Genomic DNA, 23,925 nt, shown 5'->3' on the forward strand with positions numbered 1-23,925 from the left:
TTTATTAATTACAACTTTTGTTTGTTCGCTTGGTCAGAACAAATAAATAATTTCAGTAAAACAAGCAACCAATGATGAAAACAGCTGTTAAAATGGTCAGTTTAGATTACAACAAACAAAAATCCCCCAAAATAAATGAAAACAACATATTCTGTTTCTGTGGTGTCTGCAGAGTGTTTCTCTAGACTGGCAGTGTCTATTAACTGGACTGGACCAACACACTAACTAGTCCTCTGAATCAGTCAGAACTCAGAACTTAAAGCGAGGTATTGCAAAAGTATTTCAGGAAAATAACCCACACCATGACCCTTCAGGGGCTCCGTAGGGGCCTGTGTGTTGTTGTCTCTTCTTTGTGCTTTTGTACTTTGTTCTAAAAGTTCAAAATAATTAATCAATTAATTTAAAAAAGAAAAGATGTTATGTTTTGATCCTCCAAGGATCTGCCAAAATGTTGCTTAACAATGTGATCTTTGGTTTGTCAAAAAGCTTTAATATATACGAGTATATCTGCTGTCTTTACTGAGATTCTCCGCTTTCAGTATGTAAACTTATTATTCTGCTTCAGTGAACATCTTTTAAAACTCAACCACATCATCATTTATCCAAAGCACATTCTCTGTGCGAGGATCGGAGGAAACAAACATTTAGTCGAGTTAACAGTTGACACAGTTTCAGATCTAGAAGATGTTTTAAAACTGAATAAGAGATAATTACATGTGTAAAACCTGCATCTGTCACATTTGTTCACCCACAATGATTAATGGGCGATATGGATAATGAATAAATGATAAATGATACAGATGTGATGTTAAAATGTCTTTTAATAAAAATCTAATGACCTCAAAATTAATTATTCGACAATTTCTCTCTTAGTTTTTCAGGAGAATTAATAATTTCTACTTTCACGTTGATAGGCGACTCTGTATTTCCATTGTGGCCGGTCTGTTTCAGCAGCTTAAAGGCACCCTGTGGAGGTTTTTGTAAACAAAAGTTTTGTTTACGTTCAGTGTGACTCACTTAAATGCATCGTGTGAATCTTTGAGGTACAACAAACATGTTGAGTGTATTTACTTCCTCATGAAACATTTGCAAAGCTGATTTTTAAACCTGCATTATTTACATCCATATTGACACACATTGCTGCTTGTTACCGCCACCTGCAGGTCAGTGGAATAGTGTGACACCATTGGCTGTGTACCAAATCACCCATGTGCATGTGTGTCCTGTGCACGAGATACAAGAACAACTGCTCCATGTCGTTAAACTAGAGGTCAAAAACTCCACAGGCAGCCTTTAATGTTTCCAAATGCAAAAACATTACAGAGTTTGTAACTGATTCATTGCTGTGAAGCAAAACCTATTCACATAAAATCTTTAAAAACAAAAAAAGGGGCCGTGCATCATCCTCTCTACTCGTATTCATCTTCCTCCTCCTCTTCATCGTCGCCCTCACCGTCGCTGTCCTCTAACAGTCGGGACTGGAGAGCCAGCCGCTGCGCCACAGCGGTTACCATGGCAGCGCCCTTCCCGCTGCCATCCTCCGAGACCAGGAAGGTGATGTTGCACTTGGGAGCGAGGAGGCGCACTGTTGCCTGGAGCTCCTCGCTGAAACTAAGGGGTGGGGGGGTAAGAGAGAGAAAGAGAGAAAGAGTGAGGCATGGATGAGGAGGAGAAAGAGATGATGGAGAAGAAGAGAAAGTATAAATATAAAAATAAATATATTGCAGACAGAATCTCATTATCATGACTAAATGTTTAGCATCTAACCAGCAGTGCAGTAAAGTGCAGAGTCATGTACCTACAGTGGGAATATATAAATGAATATGAATACATTCAGTATGAACATGGGCAGCAGTATAATGTACAAAATATACAGTGCAGATAAAATTTAAACACAACATCCGCTGCAGGAATGTGTCGACCGTCGTTAAACACATGAAAGGAAAGAGAAGCGACGCGACTTTTAAACAGTGATTCATGGTATTTTCTCAACATGCTGTTTTTCTCACAAAGACAGGAAGTGTGTTAATGTGTCAACACCCAGCGCCGCCTCCTGACTGATCACACACACACACACACACACACACACACACACACACACACACACACACACACAAATATGACTTCACATCTCCCCAGAATTGAGAAAAAAAAAGAGGAAAAAACAACTGAGGACTTCCTCCTGGTTGATCTGCATGTCGGCATAAAAATAAAAATGTCTTTTAGAGTTTCTCTGTCAGTCGGCTTCATGCTGGTTAACTGACGCTCGAAACTTTACACTTCTCCATTCTTCAGTTACAGAAGAGTTTGACGACCAGTTAATACCAGATAATTGTTTCTATTTTAAGATTAAAACAATGTTGGTGTCTAATTTCAGAAGATGGATCGTCATTGAACGCACCAACAGTCAAAATAAGAGCAGCTACTGAAGAACGACATCCATCCACTTCTTTAATGAAATCTACTTTTAAACTTTTGAATGAATGATGTGAAACTTACACTGGGTCATGTCATCATATCATATCTTGGTCAGACGCAGAGCGAAAACCGAATTTACATATCTTGGTTTGATGGTTTGTCGTTATTCAAAGCTCACATCTTCAACTGGTAACTAAACTGGTCACACTTTACTTTAAAGTGTATAAACATTAAATTAATGGTTTATAACACAGTATAATGTAGTTGTAAGCAGTTGTAATGTCTTTTTAAGTGTTCATTGATGAAAACTTTAACTCCTCTGAAGCATCCACAACTGGATGCTGGTATAGAAACAAATGATGAATGACAATATAACACAGTAGTAATTACATAAAATATGTTTTCATAGCAGAAGTTTTGAATTGAAGATACTGTACACTAATAAACACTTGTGAAATGTTCTTATAATACATTACAATACATTTTAATGTGTTATAAACTGTTTATTATACGGTAGGTTTATAAACTGAAAAATAAAATCACCTTTTAAAACTCACTTTTATACATATTAACCTCATATTCCTTCTTACTTGGGGTGTTTTCTGTAGACCGTCCCGTCCACCCCCACGGTGGTCTTCAGATGGTCCAGCCCCCGGTTGACACGGATACGGTTGGTGAGGGTTGCCAGGGCAGCAGCGCAGAGACGGGCAGAGCGCGAGGAGACGGTGTCGCAGACCAGAAGCACCACGTGAGTGTCCACCGGGTCACACTTCAAACCCAACCGGGTCAGAATATCGTGGGCTTTCTCCAGACCGCCGTCCTGCCTGAACCAGAGACAGACAGGAAGAGAAGACAACATGGAGGACAGGAAACACAGGAGTTATGAATAAATAAACATGATGCAAAGTAAAGAAGTTTAAGAGAGACTAATCTATTGCAACAACAACAGATTAACACCACAAACAAATAAACAAATAAAGGCCTGGTTCTCTCTTCCAGTGAGTTAAAGAAAGGCCTCTTCCACCATTTGAAAATGTGCGAGATTTCAAGAATTAGCGCTTAAAAATGTTATTAGAACCAATATAAGAACAACAGCATTTCCCTGGAAAGAAAGTGCTGTATTGGATCACTTTTCATCGCTCGGTGGAAGACTGATTCAAGAAGCACTCACTCCTCAATCTCAGAGATGAATTTGGTCTCAAATCTGCCCGGAGTCCTCAGCTCCTCTGAGCTCCGGCCATTAAACAGCAGCTTGTCCTCAGTCAGCCTCACCAGCAGCAGCCGGACGATTTCTCCCAGATACATGCCGCTGATCATCTTCTCAAAGCTGCAGGAGGAAACAGGACAGAAAGAGACAAAATATCTATCAAATATTTATCTTCTATAAATGGATGAGAACAACGTAAAAACAAATCTAATGAAAAAAAGAGAAACACTTTAGAACAGTTTTCTGTTTCAGAGGGATTTTCTGTGACTGGAAGCATTTTCTGACCCCAACTGTGGACGTGTCCAAACATAAAGACTGGGTGACATATTGTATAAATCAGTGTTTAGCCACGCTAGTAGCGCGTCGACCACTTTGGTCCAGATTGAAATAACTCAACATCTACTTGATGGATTGAGATGAAATGTGGTTCAGACCTTCATGTTCCCTTCAGGATGAACTGTGATAACTTGGTGATCTCCGACTTTCCATCATCAGGTCGACATTTCAATTTGTTCCCACATTCCCATCAGCCTCAGCGGTACTTTTAGCGAATGTTAGCATGCTAACATACTAAACTAAGATGGAGAACATTGTAAACTTTATACCTGCGATCAGCATGTTAGCTTTGTCATTGTGAGCATGTTAGCATGCTGGTGTTAGCATTTAGTTCAAAGCCCCTCTGTGTCTCAGTAAGTCCTGTTTAAAAAAAGAAGTTTTGTGTCTTTCCGAGAAAAAACTGGAGTTGATAAGCATTAGTCACTGACTGCTGTATCAGTATGCAGCCATGAGCAACCACTGCAATCTGACATGTCTGAAAGCAACCAATCAGAGGTCAGAAAGCAGCAAATCCTCACATTGAGAAGTTGGAAGAATCTTCTTGATAGATGATTTATTTATTATTAAAATTGTTGTTTGATCCTTTTACGTACGTGTGGACGCCGGGGTTGATGGACGTCTTGTCCACCACCACGTCAAACTCCGTCTGGATGTCTTTCAGGGAGCCGTCGTCTCCGAAGCCGCCCCACTCCGTGTTGATGCACATGCGTCCGTCCTCGCCCTCCGCACGCTTCACGTTCTTCATCTCCTCCATGTAGCAGGCGTTGGTTCCCGTCCCTACAGAGGAGGAACAGCACCACAGCAGAACCATCTAGTAATGAAATATCTGACTCCTGATGTTTTGGATAACACTGTCATTCACCTTGGTCTCATTATTTTCAGTTTTCATATCAAACTAAATCTGTATTTAGTTTGATCATCAAAATTAAACCTGTCCTCACCACAAAAAGACTGGGTGTCATGGCTCAATGACGGCCAGTGGTGGAAGAAGTATTCAGATCCTTTACTTAAGTAAAAGTACTAATACCACACTGTGAAAACACTCCACTACACGTAAAAGTCCTGCATTCAAAACCTTAAGGTATCTACGTTTCATCAGCAACATGCACTTCAGTGTTGTGACGACGCATTTTCCATCTTTTAAGACATAAGTCTTATTTCATGTTTCAGACTTTTCAGGCATAAACTCGCTATGAAAACTTGACTAAAAACTCCTCAAAAGTGCTTTAATTGTATTAACAATTACATTTTAATCAAAGTGAATTCTGCAGTTAATCATTTAATGTCCAATTAAATGCCAGATGTTCTGGCTCCATCAGATTTAGTTGAATTTCTTTCTTTTTGCTCAGTATTTAAAACTACATTTGGTTTGGTTTCTTTTAGTGTACAAACCTGTATTTTGTTCTGTTTTTATCATGTAAACAGTAAGTACATATGATTCTGAAAATTAAATTGTGATAATTACACCAACAGATCATAGTGATTTTACAATAACCTGCATCTTTCTTCTAAAATGATATCAACTCTCTTTCATTGTAGATGTAAGAAAGGAGCCATTTCCAGATTCATTTTAAAGCAGCTTCGAAGAAAAGAAGAAAAGATCCAGATCCTCAACATTTAATCTGGATTATTTGTTTCTACGTGTAAAACACAGCGCAGCTCAGTTTGCTGCTCATACATAGTTACACAACAATCAACGCTTCCTGCTCGTTCTCCTCCTCCTTTATTTTATAATCATGTCCAGACGGAGACAACGAGCTCTCCGACCAAACTAATTATAGCACAGGAAGGAGACTTCACTGCGACCCTCATTATGTCTAATGTGACGATGCTCACCAGGTAAAACACATCAGTTAACATGTAACACCTGACAGGACACTGTTTCCCATGATTAGCTGTCAGAGTGAAGAGCTGCCTCCTGGGTAATGTTGGTTTCCAACAATACCAAACACTGCAGCTGAAGGCTTTAAGGTGGGTCTTCAGAACAGCAGCTGGAGGAAGTATTCAGATCCTTTACTGCAGTAAAAGTACTAAAATACTCTGTTACAAGTAAAAGTCCTGCATCGAAAATGTTCCTTTCATTTAGATTATTAATACAAAATATAAATCAACTAATAAATGATGACGTATTATAATAAATTAATCTACCCAGCTAAATATAAATTCATTAAAATGATGAACACATGAATGCATCAATAATTATAATCAATAGTATAATCTATTTTGCATTATTCTGCATAATAAGTACTTTTACTTTTGTACTTTTTCTTAAGAAAGATTCTGAACGTTGGCAACAGAGTATTTCTACACTGTGGTATTACTCTGAGTACTTCTTCCTCCGCTGTGTATTTATGTAAATAAATCCCAGATATTCTTCTAGTGAAAGCCTAAAGGGCCAGATTCATGTCAGGTTTATCATCCTGCAGCTGTTTATTTATTGACACGTATGGTTACCGATGATCATGCCGATCTCACAGCTCTGGTCCCTGTAGCCGCAGCTCATCATCGTGCCCACCGTGTCGTTCACCATGGCAACGGGGCCTATATCAAAGTCCTGCAGAGAGAGAGAGAGAGAGAGAGAGAGAGAGGCAGACAGGTGTGTTTATGTCCTTCCTATTTATAATCTGTACACCAAATATCCTGCCTACACACACACACAGTCTCTCAGAGAGAAACTGCAGAGTCACACTGCTTCTAATGAGAGTCGGAGCTGCAGCCTGACAAAAACCTGCAGCTTCATGAAGAGAAGGTCAATTCTTCTTCTTTCTTCAGATGTTATATATATATATATGTATATATATATGTATATATACATATATGTTTTTATAAACCATTATTTATTAGATTACCAGCCGTCCTCAAACCTCCAGAGGTTCAACTGTGTGACAAGAAGTACTTTGTGGTAAAACTACACTAATGCTGAGCCTAAACTACATTACGTACGACATTTTGAGTTAAGGACTGACTTTGTGTATGACCCACACCTGTACCCTGGAGGGGGGTATTTAGAGGTGCATTCTGGGCTGCATGCTAATTTGCTGTTTGGGTTTGTTGACTTCTCATTGGTTCAAACAAACTTTAATTTGTTCTTTGTGTTTTCAACTGAACTCATAAAAAACATGACCAGAGCTGACACTGATGATTATTTTCATTATCAACTAATCAAACTATTTTCCTGATTAATCGAAGAAGCTTTTGGTCAATAAAATGTCAGAATATAGAGAAAAATACCTGTTGACATATTGTTTCATTTGGTCAAAAGATATTCAGTTTACAACGATGTAAAACAGAGAAAAGCATCTGTAACCAGATGGTGTTTTGCTTGAAAAATGCAGATTAATTTTCTGATCAATCGACTCAACATGTCATTTCAGTCTTGTGTCCCTCATATTGCTGAACATCTGTTTGCAAATCACCACGTGAGCCTCAGTGTTTCAGACTGACCCCTCTCCTGTGAATGGCCTCTTTCAGTAACTTCACCACGTCTTTTCCCTCCACTCCGGAGCAGTTGAAGCCTTTGGTCCAGCGGATCAGGATGCTCTGTGGAAAAACAAATAAGAATAAGTTCACAGAACAATGAGCCTCTTGCAGGAACATGTTCGTACTCTCACTCTAAATCTGTGTTATCGTGTTTCAAACTTGTCGTGAATCTAGTTTTAGTCTGATGAAAACAAACTGTTCATGAGGGGGTGAGATTTCACCTTTAGCAGAAAACAGCGACCATAAAACTGCATTATAAGGCCTCCTGTTGTGCTCTGTTTGTGGAGTTTCACTAATGTTTCATTCATAAAAAGTTTAAAAAGAAGAATTTCACACTGCAGAGCTTCAGGTCCTGCCGTCAGACATCATTAGACAAAAGGATAACATATTTATCAGTGTTAATAGTCGCATTAGAGGACCTGAAAGAATCTGAAAATATTAATAATACGGAGCTGCACTGTGTCTGAAAGAAATTTAACTTTAGTTTAGTTTAAGATCAGCATAAACAAATTCTCTTAAATCAAGCCACTTCAGATACGAGTGGTTCTTGAAGTGAACCGAATCCTGAAACAAAGATCTGGAGTGAAGTGTTTTAATCGTGACGGGGTGTGTGTGTGTGTGTCTGTGTGTGTGTGTGTGTGTGTGTGTGTGACACCTTGTCAATTTCTTTCTGTTCGCAGGGGAAGGAGAAGGTGAAACCCAGAGGAAGAGTTTGTCCCTTCAGATCCTGAGAGATGAGGAAGTCGCTGAGGCAGGCCGCGATGTGGTCGAACAGCTGGACAGAGAGAGACGGACAGATGTTTAACATCGCAACAATATATATATATATATATATATATATAAAAACAGAAATGTCCTGATGATGTGAGCAATGCAGGATTTTTTTCTGTCCTTTTCTTCGACTGCTGTTTGCTTCTTAAATACTTTTTTTTGTTTGTTAATGCTGCTTCAGTGTCACCTGCTCTCCAGTTCCCAGCATCATTTCCTGCGGGATGGCGCAGATCTGACTGTCCATCTTCAGCACTTTCTGCTGCTCCTCCACCACACGGACGTGAAGAACCCGGAAGTTTGTTCCACCGAGATCCAACGCCAGGAAGTCGCCTTTCTCTGCCGGAACAACGGACAGGTTGATCGAGGGCGGCAGAGGTAAGTGTGTCGCTTTGTTTTGCATTAATGCATTTATACACATTTAAATGAATGTCAAACAATATCATGATGAAACTGGTTATTGTGGTGGTTAAAAAGATAGAAACACTGTGTAAAACCTTTCAATTGTTGCCTTTACTGTTGTTATCTTTGACGTTCAATTCGTCTTTTTAGGAGAATATTTCTGTAAATGGATTACGAGTGGTGTCTGCAGGTATTCCTTTAAGGTGGCATACAGCCCCAACAATGTAGCCTGAGAGGGGGAACCCAGGGCAAAATAAGTATTTTTTCCCCCCACCGTTAAAATGCTATCGTTAGTTTCAAACATGTTTTATGAAAGGTTAATATAAAGTTTATATCTGCCCAGTAATACCAAGACAGTGCCGCTCATACGGAGAGAAAAGGAGTTAAATTAACTTTAAGTAAAAGTAGAAGCGTGTTTGATTTTATACTTTTATGGCAGAAAAGAAAGTGATGCAGCTCTCTTCCCATGAGCTCGGCAGTTTGACCCTCTTGTAAAAAAACAAACATGACTTTACTTGATTTATATTAAAGACACACAGAAAGTTCCCAATGTGCTGATCAAAAAGACTTCAAGTCAGAGAAACTCACGTTTGTAAATGCTGAAGTGTTCTGAAAATAAAAATATAAGTTACCCGTCCCGTCCGGTGTGGCCCTGACGAAGGTGGGCAGCATCTTGACGGGCGCCTTGTGATGAGTGTGTTTCTCCAAACCTCGAACCAGGTCCTTCCTCAGCCGAGCAGAAACAACCTGCAGCTTCTCCAGAGACAGACGGAAACCCTCCAGGTACTCCTGCACCTGCACACAGAGAAATATATGTGTAATGTATTAAATCAACTGACATGATTGCGTTTGACAGAATGGATGTGCACCAGTAACCAGTTTATGTTATAAGCACCTTTAATATTTTCCCTCTTTTTGTCTTTTATCCACCAGATTTCTTTCCTGTTTGCTTCAGCAGCACATTTATTTATTGACATTTCAATAAATATTAATAATAATTTAAATAAAACTAACTGAACTTAAAAGAATAAAAGCAGAGAAAGAGTTTCGGTTTGAAGCAGCCTTATTATTTCTAAAATGTTCAAGTTTGTTTATTTGCTTTTTCTACACATTTTTTATGTTTTCTCAATTCTTTTCTTTAAATAACAAACTGTACATACAGTTTATACTATGCAGCACATTTAAATACACACTGATAAACATACAGTCGGCAGATAAATATTAATATTGTTGCAGATTGTCCAAATAACGCATGACTTGATCCATGAGAGAAAGTGAATTGTCATAAATGGTCATAAATAATAAACTTTGTTTAAAAACAAAGTTACAGAGTTCTTTACATGAACTAGGATTAAAACATTTCAGGAGGCAATGAGGCAAATAATATAAAGATAATAATCAGACAATTCAAAATAAGACAAAAAAACCATCACATCATTTGTCCACAAGATGGCAGCGTTTCCTCAAAATCTGCAGCATTGAACTGCAGCAGACAGCAACTGCTGACTGACTGATTTAAAAAGTACTGACACTATTATTATCATAATTATGAAGCTATGCAGAACTGCAGGTCAATCAACCTGAACAAATAAGTGATATTCAAGGAATCTGCGGCCTCTAACACAACAAACCTGAATAGCCCTCCTGAAAGCTCCTGACTAAGAGTCTCCTCTCAACATCTTTTAAGAGTCAGTTTTACTAAAAGAGCTCCTGAGCTGAGTTTTTATGTGTCACATGCTCAACACGTCACGGACATCAGAGATAATGATACCTGTGACGTGTAAGTCGCACTGAATGATTCAATATGTGTTTCATATCTGTGTGTTCAGTTTTTTTTCAGCTCATTTTTGACTCAAATTCACCTCCTGCAGCATCTTTGTCTCCCATTCTACTCTCCGGCTCCCCCTTGAGGAGGCTTTTGTCTTTGTCCTGCTGGATGTCTCCATGTCTGTCACAGACCACATCCTCCTGCCGCACATTAGAGGTCATTCCTCATTCAACCCTCTGACTTTGCCTGGTTGACAGACTATATATATATATATATACATGATGTGTCCCTCATTTTATATTTGGATATGTTAATCCCTGTAACCACACAGTTTATTAATATATATTTACATTACATTTCAATTCAGTCGATGCCCATTATAAATAATAATAACAATAATAAAAAGACGTGTGTGTCTTCGACGTCTAGTGTTTCTGTTTCAGAGGCATATTCTGCAGGAAGAGGCCTGGCTGGTACAACATGTTATGACCCTCTGGAGATGGCAGCAACAATTCACATTTCTCTTCCTGTTTTCCGCTTCCTTAAAGGCTGGAAAAAAACCACTGCAAAGCTTTTCAGCTTTTAAAAGCTGCACTGGACAGCTGTCACGTACCAAACTGCTTCTACGCGACGTCTACGAGTGATCGCGTCCACAGTACAAAACACTTTCTGTGATCAAAACGTTTGGAATTCTTGTTTAAATTTATGTTCGTGAAGCTGAGGTTCAGACAGTGTTTTAACTTAATGTGTGATGAGGAAATGACTGAAAATTAACAGACATCAGTGGCAAAACATTATGAAACAGTAGTTTGAAATAAAGCGTTCTGCATCCTAAATGACCACACTCTCAGGAGCAGACTATTAACGCAACATCAGAACAAAAAGCTTTAAGCAATCACTTCCTACAGCTGCTGTCATGTTGCCACCTCTCTGTTAACAGCTTTAAATGAGCCCACAAGGCAAACCTTTAAAAACCGGAGACTTCCTTAAGGTGTTTGGGTGGACTAACATTCAGCAGACGTAAGGGAGGGGGGGACATGATGGACACCTCGCCCTGAATGATGTGCAGCTTCCTGTACTGGTTCTGTGCACTTGTATCGTCTGTCTTGGCTCTTTCAACAATGTGAACTTCCTTTTCGGATAATGAAGTCAAACTTGAGCACACGAGCAGCTCCGTTAGCTAAAGGAGTTTTAGAGAGTCAACATTTATGGAAACATCTTTGTTTAAAGCTACAGAGAAGGGGATTCTGGGTAATAACTGCTCAGAGCAGCTTTCAGAGGCCTGGGGGCATTTTTTTTTTAACTGAACTCATTACAAGAGGACCATGTTTACTGTAAACTGCTGACCACGCAGCTGGAAAAGCAACAGGTTTTGGATGTGTCACTTTAACCTTTTAACCCAACCAAAGATAATTGGCTTTTTGTTCTTCATGTCCAACCTGGAATATCTGTCAAATGCTGCGATGGAGCCAAATGAGCTCATATTTATCTAGCTTTAGCTAGCACAGTTCATTTTTACTCATTGTTTAGTTTAAGTTCAATATTTATCTCTAAATCTGCCCGGCAACATAAACAGCTGACGTCTTCTCTGCTTGTGAACAGGCTCATATTGTTCAATTTGGGAACCGCATGCTCGCAGCTCTGTGAGGCTGCACTGTGGCAGAGCGGTGGTTTGAGCTAACATGCTAACATGCGCCCAATGACAATGCTAGCATGCTGATGTGAAGCAGGTATAATGTTTACCATGTTCACTGTCTTTGTTTAGCGCATTAGCTGCTAAAAACACGATCAAAATGTTTTATGTAGAACATTTTGTGTCAGGCGAGTTAAAACTCTTCTTCTTTAGTCTTTAGTCCAGTTTGGAGGAACACAGGTTCTTAGATTCTGTTATCATGCTGACGTCTTGCTTTTCTTTGTTGTTCACATTAGTTTCTTAAATATGTGTCTTCACCAAACTAAACCCTCCTGAATCCACCGTCGGCGGCTCCAGACACACCTGCAGAAAACACACCCTTAAAAACTGCGTGGGAGAATTTGTGAAATGTGTCGAGGCAGGATGATTCACGTGTTTGTGTGTTTGTGTGCGCGTCTGTTCAGCGTTCAGGAACACCCGTGATTCTGTGGATCTAGGTTTCCACATGGAGGCTTAGACTGGATCACAAACAGGACCAGCCTGGTTGGTCACAAGCGTCTGAGACAAGTTTCAACACTCCTGCTGCCGCTAATATGACTCCTTGACTGAGCGGATCGTATGAGGGTAATATAAATGCTGGGTGAGGGTGATGGGACCAGTTCAGGCTCGTAAACAAAAACATCTCAGATCTCAGCTAATCTGATCAGCGTATTGCTAATTAACCCTTGGCTAAACTCCCATTAGTTACTGTTGCTACGCGTGTCAAGCTTTCTATTCACGCGCAGTTTATGGTTCATTTACCATCCATTTGTGAAACTATGGGTTTATGGGAAGTAAACAAAAGCAGGCTTCTAATTCATTAAATTCTAATTGAATCAACTGAAATGATCAGTTTCAGCTAGCTATATAAATAAAGTTTTATTATTATTATTATTATTATTATTGCACAAATGTGCTACTAAACAGTTTGTATGTGTGATTATTTCTCAATCGTCTTTGAGTTAATCCTGGTTCCAGCACCAGGATCAGGATCAGGATCAGGTCTGGTTTCCACAGACTCTGGCATGAAGTGTGGATGAAAACAATCCTCCCTCCTCTCTTTGTCTCTTCTTCTTCTCTCTCATGAGTTGCAGTAATTTTCCAGAGGTGTGTTTGTTCAGGTCTTGATTTCTCCTCCTCGCTCTTGTCTCGACACGCTCGCTCCTGCTTGTGGACTTCATTCCTCCATCATGACTCGGATGGTTTGGATTGTTAAAGACGTTGTATTGGCTTGAACCAGCCTGCATACATACAGTAACTCACTGTGTAAATGTACACAGTAACAATAAACCAGAGGTGGAAGAAGTACTCAGATCTTTTACTTAAAAGTAGCAGTATTACAATGTAGAAATACTACAAGTCCTGCATAGCATCAAAATATATTTACAGCACCAACAGTAAAAGTACTCATATTACCTTATTGGATTATGATTATTGATGCATTCATGTGTTCATCAATTACTGTTGCAGCTGATAAATGAGGAGCTTTAATCTGTTTATATATATTTTATATATATATTCTATATTTTACATACTGCTGGGTAGCTTGTGAATTTCCCCCTGGGGATCAATAAAGTCTTATTGATATAAGAATATCATTTATTTGTTGATTATATTTTGTACTATTAATCTGAATCTAGAAAGGTTAAAATTACTCTGCTACATTATATTATTAGATTATTATTACACATGCAGCATTTTATGTTATAGCTGATCAAAACAAAGCTAATTTAGTTTTTTTTATGCTGTTGGGTAGGTTAATCTATAACAGTTAATATATAATTAATCTATAATGCATCATATCATATAAACTGAGCATATTATTTGTATGTAAAAAATATAACAACAAAATATATATCTATAACTATATATCTCAGATAAATGTGGTGGAGTGAAAAGTACAATATTTGCCTCTGAATTGTTGTGGAGACGAAGTATAAAGTAGCAAAAACTAGAAATACTCAGGTAAAGAACGAGTATTTCAAATTGATAATTACAGTAAGTACAGTACATGCTGCGGCTCGTCTGCACTGATGAATTTAAACCAACAACAACAACAAATATACTGCCTGCTCTGACACGCACCTTACTGAGCGTGTCTGGAGGGATGCCGTCCAGGTGCAGCGTCGAGGCGTCTCCGCTCATTCTGGCCTTCTTTGAAATCTGTGCGCCGTTTGCTTCTGTGCTGCTCATCTGTACAGAGGAGGTTAAAGGTCAGTTCACCCACAGTACAGAACAAAGTGTGTGATCTCGAGAGCGTGAAACCACGCAGCTAGTTTCAGATCTTCTGCATCTACAGTCATGCTAGCAGCTATGTCAGATTACTTAGGCACATCAGTGAGCTAAATGCTAATGTCAGCATGCTAACATTCGCTAAGTAGCACTAAGCACAAAGTACATTAGAGGCTGATGGATCGGTCAGTAGGATTCATCTTCTGGGACCATGAACGTCTGAACCAAATGTGTGGTGAGCTGCTAATGTTGAGCGCATTATAAACAGACTCACTTTAAAAACTGGACTATGAAATTGGGGTGTCTTGTTAATCTTCTAAAATAATCTGGTGTCCACTTTGTGCTTAACTGCCTGCAAAAGTTGTTTTTTAAAAATATACATATCTTGTTAGCATTCAACAGATAGCCAGCGGTGTTAAGCACAGATATGCTATAAAAACCTCATGGGAGGTGTAACTTTGCTGGTAAATGTTAGCAACTGATAAATTAACAGATAAATAAATAAATAAGTCACGACAGAAGTATTCAGAAGGTAGAAGCTAACTATATTAGATAGCTGTAAGCTAGCTAGTATGGCTAATTTGAATTTTGGAGCTCAGCTAGGCTCAATCACTGACCTTGATATAACTTTACAGATAATTACATTTTAAGATAATAACACAAAATAAGTTTCTGTTACTTCACAGACGTGAATGTGAACAGTTCTTTTGTCCCCAAAAAGACACAAACCATTAAGATAATTCCCAAATTTATGTCTGAAAGTTTTATGGCCCCAAGATTGAAAACATTTGCATCTTTTGGGAACACGTAGGCTACTTATAAAAAGAAAGACACACAATTCACAAATAAAAGAAATCAAACACAAACAATAAATACAATTTAAAAAACCCCCACCATAATAACATGCTCCTACATCTCATGTTTGATCCTGATCAACTCACCAGCCACACTGACTTTCCTCTTTGAACATTCACAGTAATAAAGAGTTCAAGATTATGAGGAAGTGCAGTCTGATGACTCTTTATAGATGCTTTCACTCACTAGTTGTGGTCTAAAATGATGCTCAAATATTTGTTATGCTTCACCAGCTGTGTTTGGACTCACCTTTAATCAATATTGGTTTTGGAGCCTGAGGCCAATCAAGTGTCTTGAACATGCAGCGCTGGACAGACCAAGAGCTTTCACATCATGTCATCTGTATTTCTATTAGCCACGCTGGCGGATAACAATGTTGGTTTAGCACTTTGGTCCAAACTGAAATATCTCAAGAAATATTTGATGGATCGACATGAAATTTGGTTCACGTGTTCATTTTTCCATGAAGATGAATCCTAATGACTTTGGTGATCCTCTGACTTTCCCTCTAGCACCACCGGCAGGTTACGTTTTTTTTTTTTGGTTCAAGTTGAAATATCTCGACATCTATTGGATGGTTTGCCGTGAAATTTGGTTCAGACGTTCATGCTCCAGGCGGCATATAGTATAAAAACCTTCCCTATCATCTCAGAGCTTCTCACATCTGGATTTTGGATTTTGAAAAGTCCCCAATGGACATCACACCGTTGAGACCACCTGACTAGATTTCTTTGTATTAGTACATTTAAGTCTTCCTTTCAGGTTCGTGTTTTTAGATTGATGGATGCAGTTTAAAATGTGGATCATATCTCTTAATCAGAAGTTCACGTTGAATGGTCGGTTGTGTCATGGTTTAAAAAGGTAAACAAGTCACCCAGAGTCCTTTTTTGGATTTTAAGATCATGTGGTTTCACAGAATTAGAAGATCCAGTGACACACAGCAACAGGAAGAAGCCCTTATTTCACTTCCACTTGCCGTCCTTCATCAGACTGGTCCACAGATACAGTAACATATCTAACAAATACAAATACACACCAAAGTAAACTACTTGTTAGTACATCCAACCACCAAAAACCCACCAGTGAGGCCTGAAAAGACGAGGGAGCTGTAACCAGAACACGTCACCATGGAGATTATGTTTTTATTGTTATCATTAAAGGAAGCTTCTTGGAATCTGCTGAATCTCGATCTTAGAAAAAGTTCCTTAATACTGTCATCAGGAGTTTTGAGAGCGCACGTGATTACTGAGGACAGCTGCTTCAGACTCATTGAACTCCTGAACTTGAGATCAGATCAGCCTCTAGTTGATTACAGATCAAAACTGAATACTTAATTAATTACTTAATTAAAAGTTTGACTCCAGGACGTTTACTTGTAACGGAGTAGCCTATATTCATAGAAAAGGTGTTTCTACTTTTACTTAGTAAATCATTCACTCAGTTCACTAAAACACTTAAAATCCCCTGAAGAAATGCAGATGTTGTGACATCTGTGAGCTCGGGGGAAGCTCCCGCTGATGGCAACAGTCTGGATCAAGTTTTTTTGGGTGGAGTGTCTCTTCAAGATCATATTACAGGGATAACCTGTCTCTTTGACTCTGCCTGCCGAAGCTGAATCCAACCAATGAAGTTATTTCTGCCTCAGAGTTTGTGACTAAAGCTGCACTCATCACACTCAGGTATCTGTGAGGGAATGTGCCGCCCCAGTTAACATGAATGAAAACCTGCAGCACTCACTTTTCTTCCACCTGGATGTCGTTTATTTGAGCCCCTTCAGACACACAAAACATTTTCAGGTGCTGTCTTTTCTTTTTTCTTCCAGGTGTAACTGACAGTGTGTTAACTTGTAATCCAAAGTAGAGTCTGTCTTTAGCTGTGCGCCTACAGGAGCAGCAGCAGAGGCTTTTATAGTATTTCAGGTTTCTGAAGGCGACTGAAGACGCACCAGGCGGTTCATGAGCTGACAAAATAGCCAATATTACTGCTAAAGTCACGACCATACAACACAGCACAAACACTCCATGAACCAAATCAAACAGCAGACAGCTGATCTCTGAACGGCTCATCTAACATGTAAAAGCAAGTTGTCAGTGAAGTGAAGCAGCTCACCTTTGCGTCCTGCGCTGCGCCGCTCGCACTGACAGGAGTCAACTTCCTTAATGAGGAAGGAAAGTGTGCGAACTTCGTTTAGGAGCGTGTTTCCACCCACTTCATCTGCGGACGCGACAGGAAGAGACGCGTTTACGCGCGACGGCACAAATCGAAACAACTGATTTTACGGAACAAAACGACACCAACCACCACAGCCGAGCCCCGACGAGAGGACACCGTGATGGGGTCATGATGAAGTCCAGAGGAAGCTGGAGGAGAGCTCCTGTAGTTTGCAGCTGCAGGTGTCTCTCTGCGCGTAAAGGCGCCCGAGGAGCGCAGAGCTTCTGATCCGGGATCAGTTCCCCCCAAAATACATCCCCCTAAATCATAGCTGCTTTAAATTTCATTCATATGGAAGTAGTGAAACAGTTAGTAGCTACTCTACTTGAGTCTTTCTACTTCTACTGCACCACATCTCAGAGGGAAATATTGAACTTTTTACTTTTACTACATTTATTTGACAGCTTTAGTTACTTTACAGATTAAAACATATGAAGAGTTTATAAAACATGTTTTGTTATAAATTAAACTCCACAACAGTTTATACAAGTACAGCCGAAATTAGTCCATTAATCAATTAGTTGATTGACAGAAAATTAATTGGCAACTGAACATTTCACCATTTACAACAGTAAAATCCTGCTTTTACATAAATGATGTGAAATAATAAGAAACTAATGATATAATATGTAATAGAAGAGTCATAGGGGGCATTTTACTGCTTGTAATACTTTAAATACATTTTCCTGATTATACTTATGTACTTTTACTGCAGTAAAGGCTCTGAATACTTCCTCCTCTGTCTGTTAATGTCAGAATCACATGTTCATCTATTACATATGGGTGAGCATCCAATTACTTTTGGTTGTATATGTACTGTATGTGGACAGTTTTTACTTCACACTACTTTGCCTTTGCCAGTTTTGTGTCCTAAACTTTGCCCCGTTGGTGTAACTGAACATTGTGACAGAGTCTTGCAAAACATCAGACTGCTCGTGGCTGCGTTGCTTCAAAGTCTCACAGGAAACACAAACCTCAGGCCGGCCGTTTGAAAGCAAAATGTAACAACGGCAGCTCGTCACACGCTGATATGGAAGATTGACCAAACATGTATCTGTCCATCACTGAGACACTGGAGTAAAAAGATCCTCAAGGACAAAACAAGATAAAACTGACGCACAAACCATCACTTGTGTCTCTTCATGTGAGTTTACTTCCAAGAACTAGCATGTTTAAATGTGAAGTGCCAAGACGGTAAACAAGGCCGACACTCTGAGCCAAAGGACGAGAGAGGGAAAATGGGGGGAAAAAAAACAAGTATATTGTATCTCAACAACAGGGAATCTTTTTCACAGAGCAGCTCACACAGTTTAAATGGTCCACAGTGAAGAGAAAGCATGAAAACAAACTGACTAAATGGTTTTACAGGGCAGCGACAACATTTTTCAGCGGCTCAAGTGCAAATTTGATCGTCACACATTGAAATTGATTCCCAAACAAACATGCTGCTGCAGTGAAAGGCCGTCACCGGGAAGTTTATGATCTTAAATCTCAGGCTTTTAATGCTTCGCACTAGAACAAGTCAGAGTAAGAAGAGGTGACGTGGTGCCTGAGAAGAACTGGTTTTGGTGGTCTTGATTCTCATTCAAGTGCCAACAAACCAGGGTTAGGGTAATACTAATGTTGGCATGTTAGCATGCTAACATGGCTACTGTTAAAATGTTAAGGTGTGTTAACATCTGAAGTATCACAACTCCCAGCTTCTCAGATGTGAGAGTTGTCTGCTCTTCTTTGTGATATATGATAAGATGTTAAATGAACATCTTTAGATTTTGGACTTTTGGTGGATTAAAAAAGTGATTTGAGGATGTCACTTATGGTTCTAGGAAATTATAATGTTCACTATTTTCTGACATTTTTAAGACAAAACAATGAATTGATTAATTGAGAAAATAATCAGCAGATAAAAAATGAAAATGATTGTTTGTTGCAGCCCTACATTCACGATGGCTGCCATCTTTCAGCAAAAGTTGTGCATGTGTACAGTTAGCATGGTATATTTCCAATTGTATGATGTTTGTAGAGCATTTTAACATGTTGTTTAACGAGCTAGTGTTGCCATGCTTCATGTTAGCAATTATCACATGCTCACAGTTATACATTCAGCATGTTGTGTTAGCATTAATCTCAACATATGTGGCTGTATTCAGTCATTAGCTTTAGCAGTTTCCTGTTATAAGTGTTTTGACCTGCTGGTGGCACTAGAGGAAAAACCAGAGGATCACCAAACTCAGCAGGATTCATCTTGTGGAGAACATGAACGTCTGCACAAGATTTCACGGGAATCCATTAGACAGTTGTTGAGATATTTCAGACCAAAGTGGTGGAGCGACTGACAGTTAGCATGGCTACAAACTTCTCATATTTCAAGCTAAAGGCTAAAGGGATGTTGTTTGCATGAATGTGATTTCCCCTCAGAGGGTTGAGACATGGTGCTGTATACTAACAGTGGAGCCAGATAACGTTAAACCAAAGCCACAGTAACAAAAAGGAAACGTTTCAGTGGATGAAGAGGTAGTCTGGAACACCTTCAACATGGACAGACGCAAAAACAGAAAACATTTAGTGGCACAAGAAGAGTCATCATCAGGTTTCCTCTGAGATTTTTAACATTCAAGTGTTCAATTTGTCTTCGTTTCCCAGAACGAACATCCGACATTAAGTCTTTTCTAACGCCACGTCCCACCTGACGACTCTTCAGGTCTTTAGGTAAGGCTCCGGTTGTTGTCAGTCAGCAGCACCAGTCCCTTCAGGAGGTCGTCCTCATCTTCGTCTTTGGCTCAGCTTCTTCGCTCGCTGCTTTTTGAAGTCGATAAGGCAGCCGGTGGCCTCTGAGATGGGAGTGAAGGATCTGATGGGAGAGTTACTGATCTGGAGCGCTGACACATCGCCCTCCTCCTCCTCCTCTTCATCGTCATCATCATCATCCCGCAGATCAATGATGTCTCTAATACAAGAGCACACATACAGAACACACTATGTGATTATGTGTACAGCTGCTGCTATGATTCCTTTCATCATTGATTAATAAAGTGCTGAGACAATGAAGCCCTTTCAGACATGGAATATTAAACACCGCCGGCCCCCAAAGCAATATAGTTTTCTTTTGTTCTATAAATTTTCAGTATATCATAAAGCTACTGCTGATAGGTCACCACTTCCTGCATGTATTTCACAATAAATGTATTTTAATGTGATGGCAGCGGCAGGCTTTTACTGTGAAACCAGAAGTTTTGACATTTGCAGTTTGCTAACGTTACCAGAATTAACTCCATTAAGTTTTCCTGTGCATGTTTCTTTGTTTTTGTAATCTGATTCACGAAAGCTTTGTGACAGCTGAGACATTTCTAACACATCTCTCATCACAGAGGTTTTATCACCTCTAATACAGCGATGTGTTAAAATCGTCACAGTGAAGGATTCTGGATCAAAATGTCATCAAAGATAAACGAGTCTTATATGTAACAGTGTTTGTAAGACGTCTTACTCTGGCTGGAGTTTAGATCTAGACGGTCCGGCCTCTGAGAACACAGAACAACAACAACAACAACAACATGTCAGTGGAAGTTTGACTGATGAGAGTTTCCGAAACCTGATTCTCCTGCTGAGGCTGCAACAACAACAACTTTAGATGTTGACGGCGACCTGAAAGAGTCTGGAAGAAGTTCATGAGGTGAAAGTCTAAAGGATCAGAACTCTGTCTAAATATGTGAGGAACAAATCAAGGGTCCATTGTCCTGATTATCTTGTTCTGTGAGCTCTGAGTGTTCTCCTCAGCTATGACATAATTCAAAATGGCACAGACGAAGGCTACAACAAATGATTATTACCATTATTTTCTCCATTACTCTATTAATCACTTGTCTATAAAATGGCAGAAGACAGTAAAAAATGCCTGTGACGTCTCCCAAAATCTAAAGATATTCAATGTTTTGTCTACACTGGCCACGCGGTGAAAGCAGATTTTGTACAAACATTCGTGCCCAGAGGATGAGTCAATTTTTCCAAAGCTTTGGTTTACCCATCAGCCTCAGCTGGACTTTGTTTTTAGTGCTAATTAGCGAATGTTAGCATGCCAACAAGCTAAACTAAGATGGTGAATATGGTAAATATTATACCTGCTAAACATCAGCTATGTTAGCGTTGTCATTATGATCATGTTAGCATGCTGATGTTGGCATTTAGCTCAAACGTGCCTGAGCTGCTAGCAGGCTGTGGACTCACCTGGGCCCCTGCTCTCTGTTTGCTCCAGAGCTGACAGCAGATTTCCTTTCTGCAAGGTCAGAAATATAGAAAAGAAAGAAAAGTTATCCTCAACAAAACAGATCAAAAAGTCCAAAAAGTTAAATAAATAAATAAATAAATAAATGTTAAGGGTTTAGTCACGTAATCTAATATTTCAGCCTTGCTGGTGCTTTATTGGGTGTGTATGGAGGCTTACCGCTGCAGTCTTTGACGCCTGCCGATGGATGCAGAGCTCTGTGTGTCTGCTGTAGTCTCTCAGAGGAACAGCTTTCTGACAGATGTAACATTTCTCTTGGTTCCTGTGGAACATAAGATAGAAACCCAATAAAAAAATCTTAGTGAATCTGTGTGAGAACACCGAGCTGTTCCTGTTAAATACGTCAGGTCGTACCTACTTACTTGCCAGAGTTGGAGGAGTCGCTGGTCTCTTCAGCAGTCACCTCGGCTCTCCTGGCTCTCTTCCTACGTGGCTTCGATGACACTAAAGGTGGAGACGAAGGCGTCACTTTAAACCATCAACATCTGAACAGCTGGACGTTTCACACGAAGACGACTTTGCTTTTCATGCAAAAGGGGTGGGGGGTTCACAAGCTACTCAGCAGTATATAAAGTCATTAAAATGAGCTCCACCTTACACATTAATGCATCAATACTTCCAATAACATATTATTCTGAAAAGTACATATTGCAGGGTGGCTTCACATTGTGAGGGACATTCTTATTTTGAATTGTGTTTTCTGATATGATCATCGTCTTCCTCAGTGTGCAAAGATGAAATTAATAATGATGCTGAGAAACTGAACTCAAGGAAGCTCATTATAGAAGGAGTTCAGCCTGTTGAGGCCTCCATCTTACTCCTTCAGTTAAAATAATGATGTATCCTCCCATAACAACAGCTAGAGTGTGTGTGTGTGTATAAAGTTGAAGGAGTAAAGGCAGGTGGAGGATGTTTGAGATGAAGGATACGACAACATCTGTGTTCTTAAGCCAAGAAAATGACCCAGTGAAGGTCATGATGATTTGAGTGACATCGAGTACATCCAGTTAATGCGTGTTGCCTCAAAGTACTGTAAGAACTGACTGGAGGTCAGTCTTTATCTGTGTAATACTGGTGTTGACTCACTGCTTGCAGGCAATTAAAGATCTTTGTGAGGATTTGAATATTGAGTCATTCTCGTATTTCTTTACCGTCTCTCATCTGCACTACACAAACACTGATGTTTCAGTTTCCATGACAACATTTACAAATAAAAGGCCTTAAAAAGCATTTAAAAGTCTTAAACTCTGTGAGAAGGTCTTAAATATTTATTCATTGAATGCTGTAAGCATGTTCTAAAATGATCTTCATGCACAAACGGTCTGTAGCGGACGACAAGAGTTGAATTTGATGCCTCCTTTATCCTGTTACTCATTCAGACTCTGGCTGTAAGACAGTTATTGCGATTAATATCATTGAGGACAAATATATGTTTTCAAACTAATAAACGTACTTGGACAAATGTTCTGACATTTTGACTTATTTATAATTTTGAACTGACAATGTACTTACTCAGAAAGTGAGCTTATATTTTCACATTTGATGTTTATTTTTATTGCAAAAGTAGCCTTAAATTTAATTAAACGGTGGCATTAAAAAGTCTTAAATTGAACCTGCTGCTACGTGTGGACACCCTGTATTTGTCGTTCAACTAACACTGTTAAAACAGAACCTTCACAGTTTGAACTAAAAGTGTCTTCTGATGGATCGCAGGTGTTAATAGAGTTTCTATCACCTTGGAAGCAGTCGGCCTTGGGCCTCCTCTCGTCCACCACGGCCACCTCTCCGTCGCAGTACGCAGCGTGCATCTCGATCTCCGTTGCAGGGAAGGACCCCTGACAGATGGGACAGTCCACGTTGGCTTCAGGACTCTGAGGGACGGCGGCCGGTTCCAGTTCGGGAGATGTCGACCTTTGAAGACCTCGATCATTTATCTCCTCCACATCTGGTCCCCCCCCTTCCTTCTCTGCCTCCTCTTTTCTCACATCTTGGCCTCCAACATCGCTGCTGCTAACGGGGATGTTGATTTCCTTCATCTTTCTGCCCACTGGGACTGAAAACAGTCACATATAATTTTTTGATTATTTCCTGATGACATGAACCATCACGGTTTAAATAAATCTATTTCCAGTATCAGCTCTCTACTTTCAACCAGGCAGGTGACATTGTATTTATTACAAAACTACAAATACAAAATTTTCTGTTCTATTCGTTACACCTGCAGCCTCACCGTCCTCCTCCTCCTCCTCCTCCTCTACCTCCACCTCCACCTCCTCTTCCTCCTCCTGCAGCTC

General features: G+C 39.7%; 2 protein-coding genes and 1 long non-coding RNA gene across 3 annotated transcripts in view; all 3 read right to left on the reverse strand.

Moving 5' to 3' along the window:
• Window positions 1-803: 803 nt before the first annotated feature.
• On the reverse strand, window positions 804-17,284 carry LOC139294773 (hexokinase-4-like). Its single transcript, XM_070916690.1, has 11 exons — window positions 17,248-17,284; window positions 14,137-14,244; window positions 9,244-9,406; window positions 8,400-8,548; window positions 8,097-8,216; window positions 7,406-7,501; window positions 6,416-6,515; window positions 4,555-4,738; window positions 3,590-3,745; window positions 3,009-3,242; window positions 804-1,611 (listed from the first exon to the last, which is right to left on the reverse strand). The coding sequence occupies exons 2-11, from the start codon at window positions 14,242-14,244 to the stop codon at window positions 1,410-1,412; spliced, it is 1,512 nt and encodes a 503-aa protein (XP_070772791.1). The 5' UTR covers window positions 17,248-17,284; the 3' UTR covers window positions 804-1,409.
• Window positions 17,285-20,112: 2,828 nt separating this feature from the next.
• uimc1 (ubiquitin interaction motif containing 1) lies at window positions 20,113-23,667 on the reverse strand. Its single transcript, XM_070917605.1, has 6 exons — window positions 23,367-23,667; window positions 21,994-22,075; window positions 21,791-21,893; window positions 21,574-21,622; window positions 20,837-20,870; window positions 20,113-20,296 (listed from the first exon to the last, which is right to left on the reverse strand). The coding sequence occupies exons 1-6, from the start codon at window positions 23,665-23,667 to the stop codon at window positions 20,113-20,115; spliced, it is 753 nt and encodes a 250-aa protein (XP_070773706.1).
• Window positions 23,668-23,921: 254 nt separating this feature from the next.
• The window catches only part of LOC139295846 (uncharacterized), a 743-nt gene continuing 739 nt past the window's right edge, over window positions 23,922-23,925 (reverse strand). Inside the window, exon 3 of the long non-coding RNA XR_011598431.1 lies at window positions 23,922-23,925. This exon is cut by the window's right edge and continues 69 nt beyond it. This is a non-coding gene — a long non-coding RNA (uncharacterized lncRNA).

The sequence above is a fragment of the Enoplosus armatus genome, chromosome 13 (assembly GCF_043641665.1).
Source record: "Enoplosus armatus isolate fEnoArm2 chromosome 13, fEnoArm2.hap1, whole genome shotgun sequence".
NCBI lineage: Eukaryota > Metazoa > Chordata > Actinopteri > Centrarchiformes > Enoplosidae > Enoplosus > Enoplosus armatus.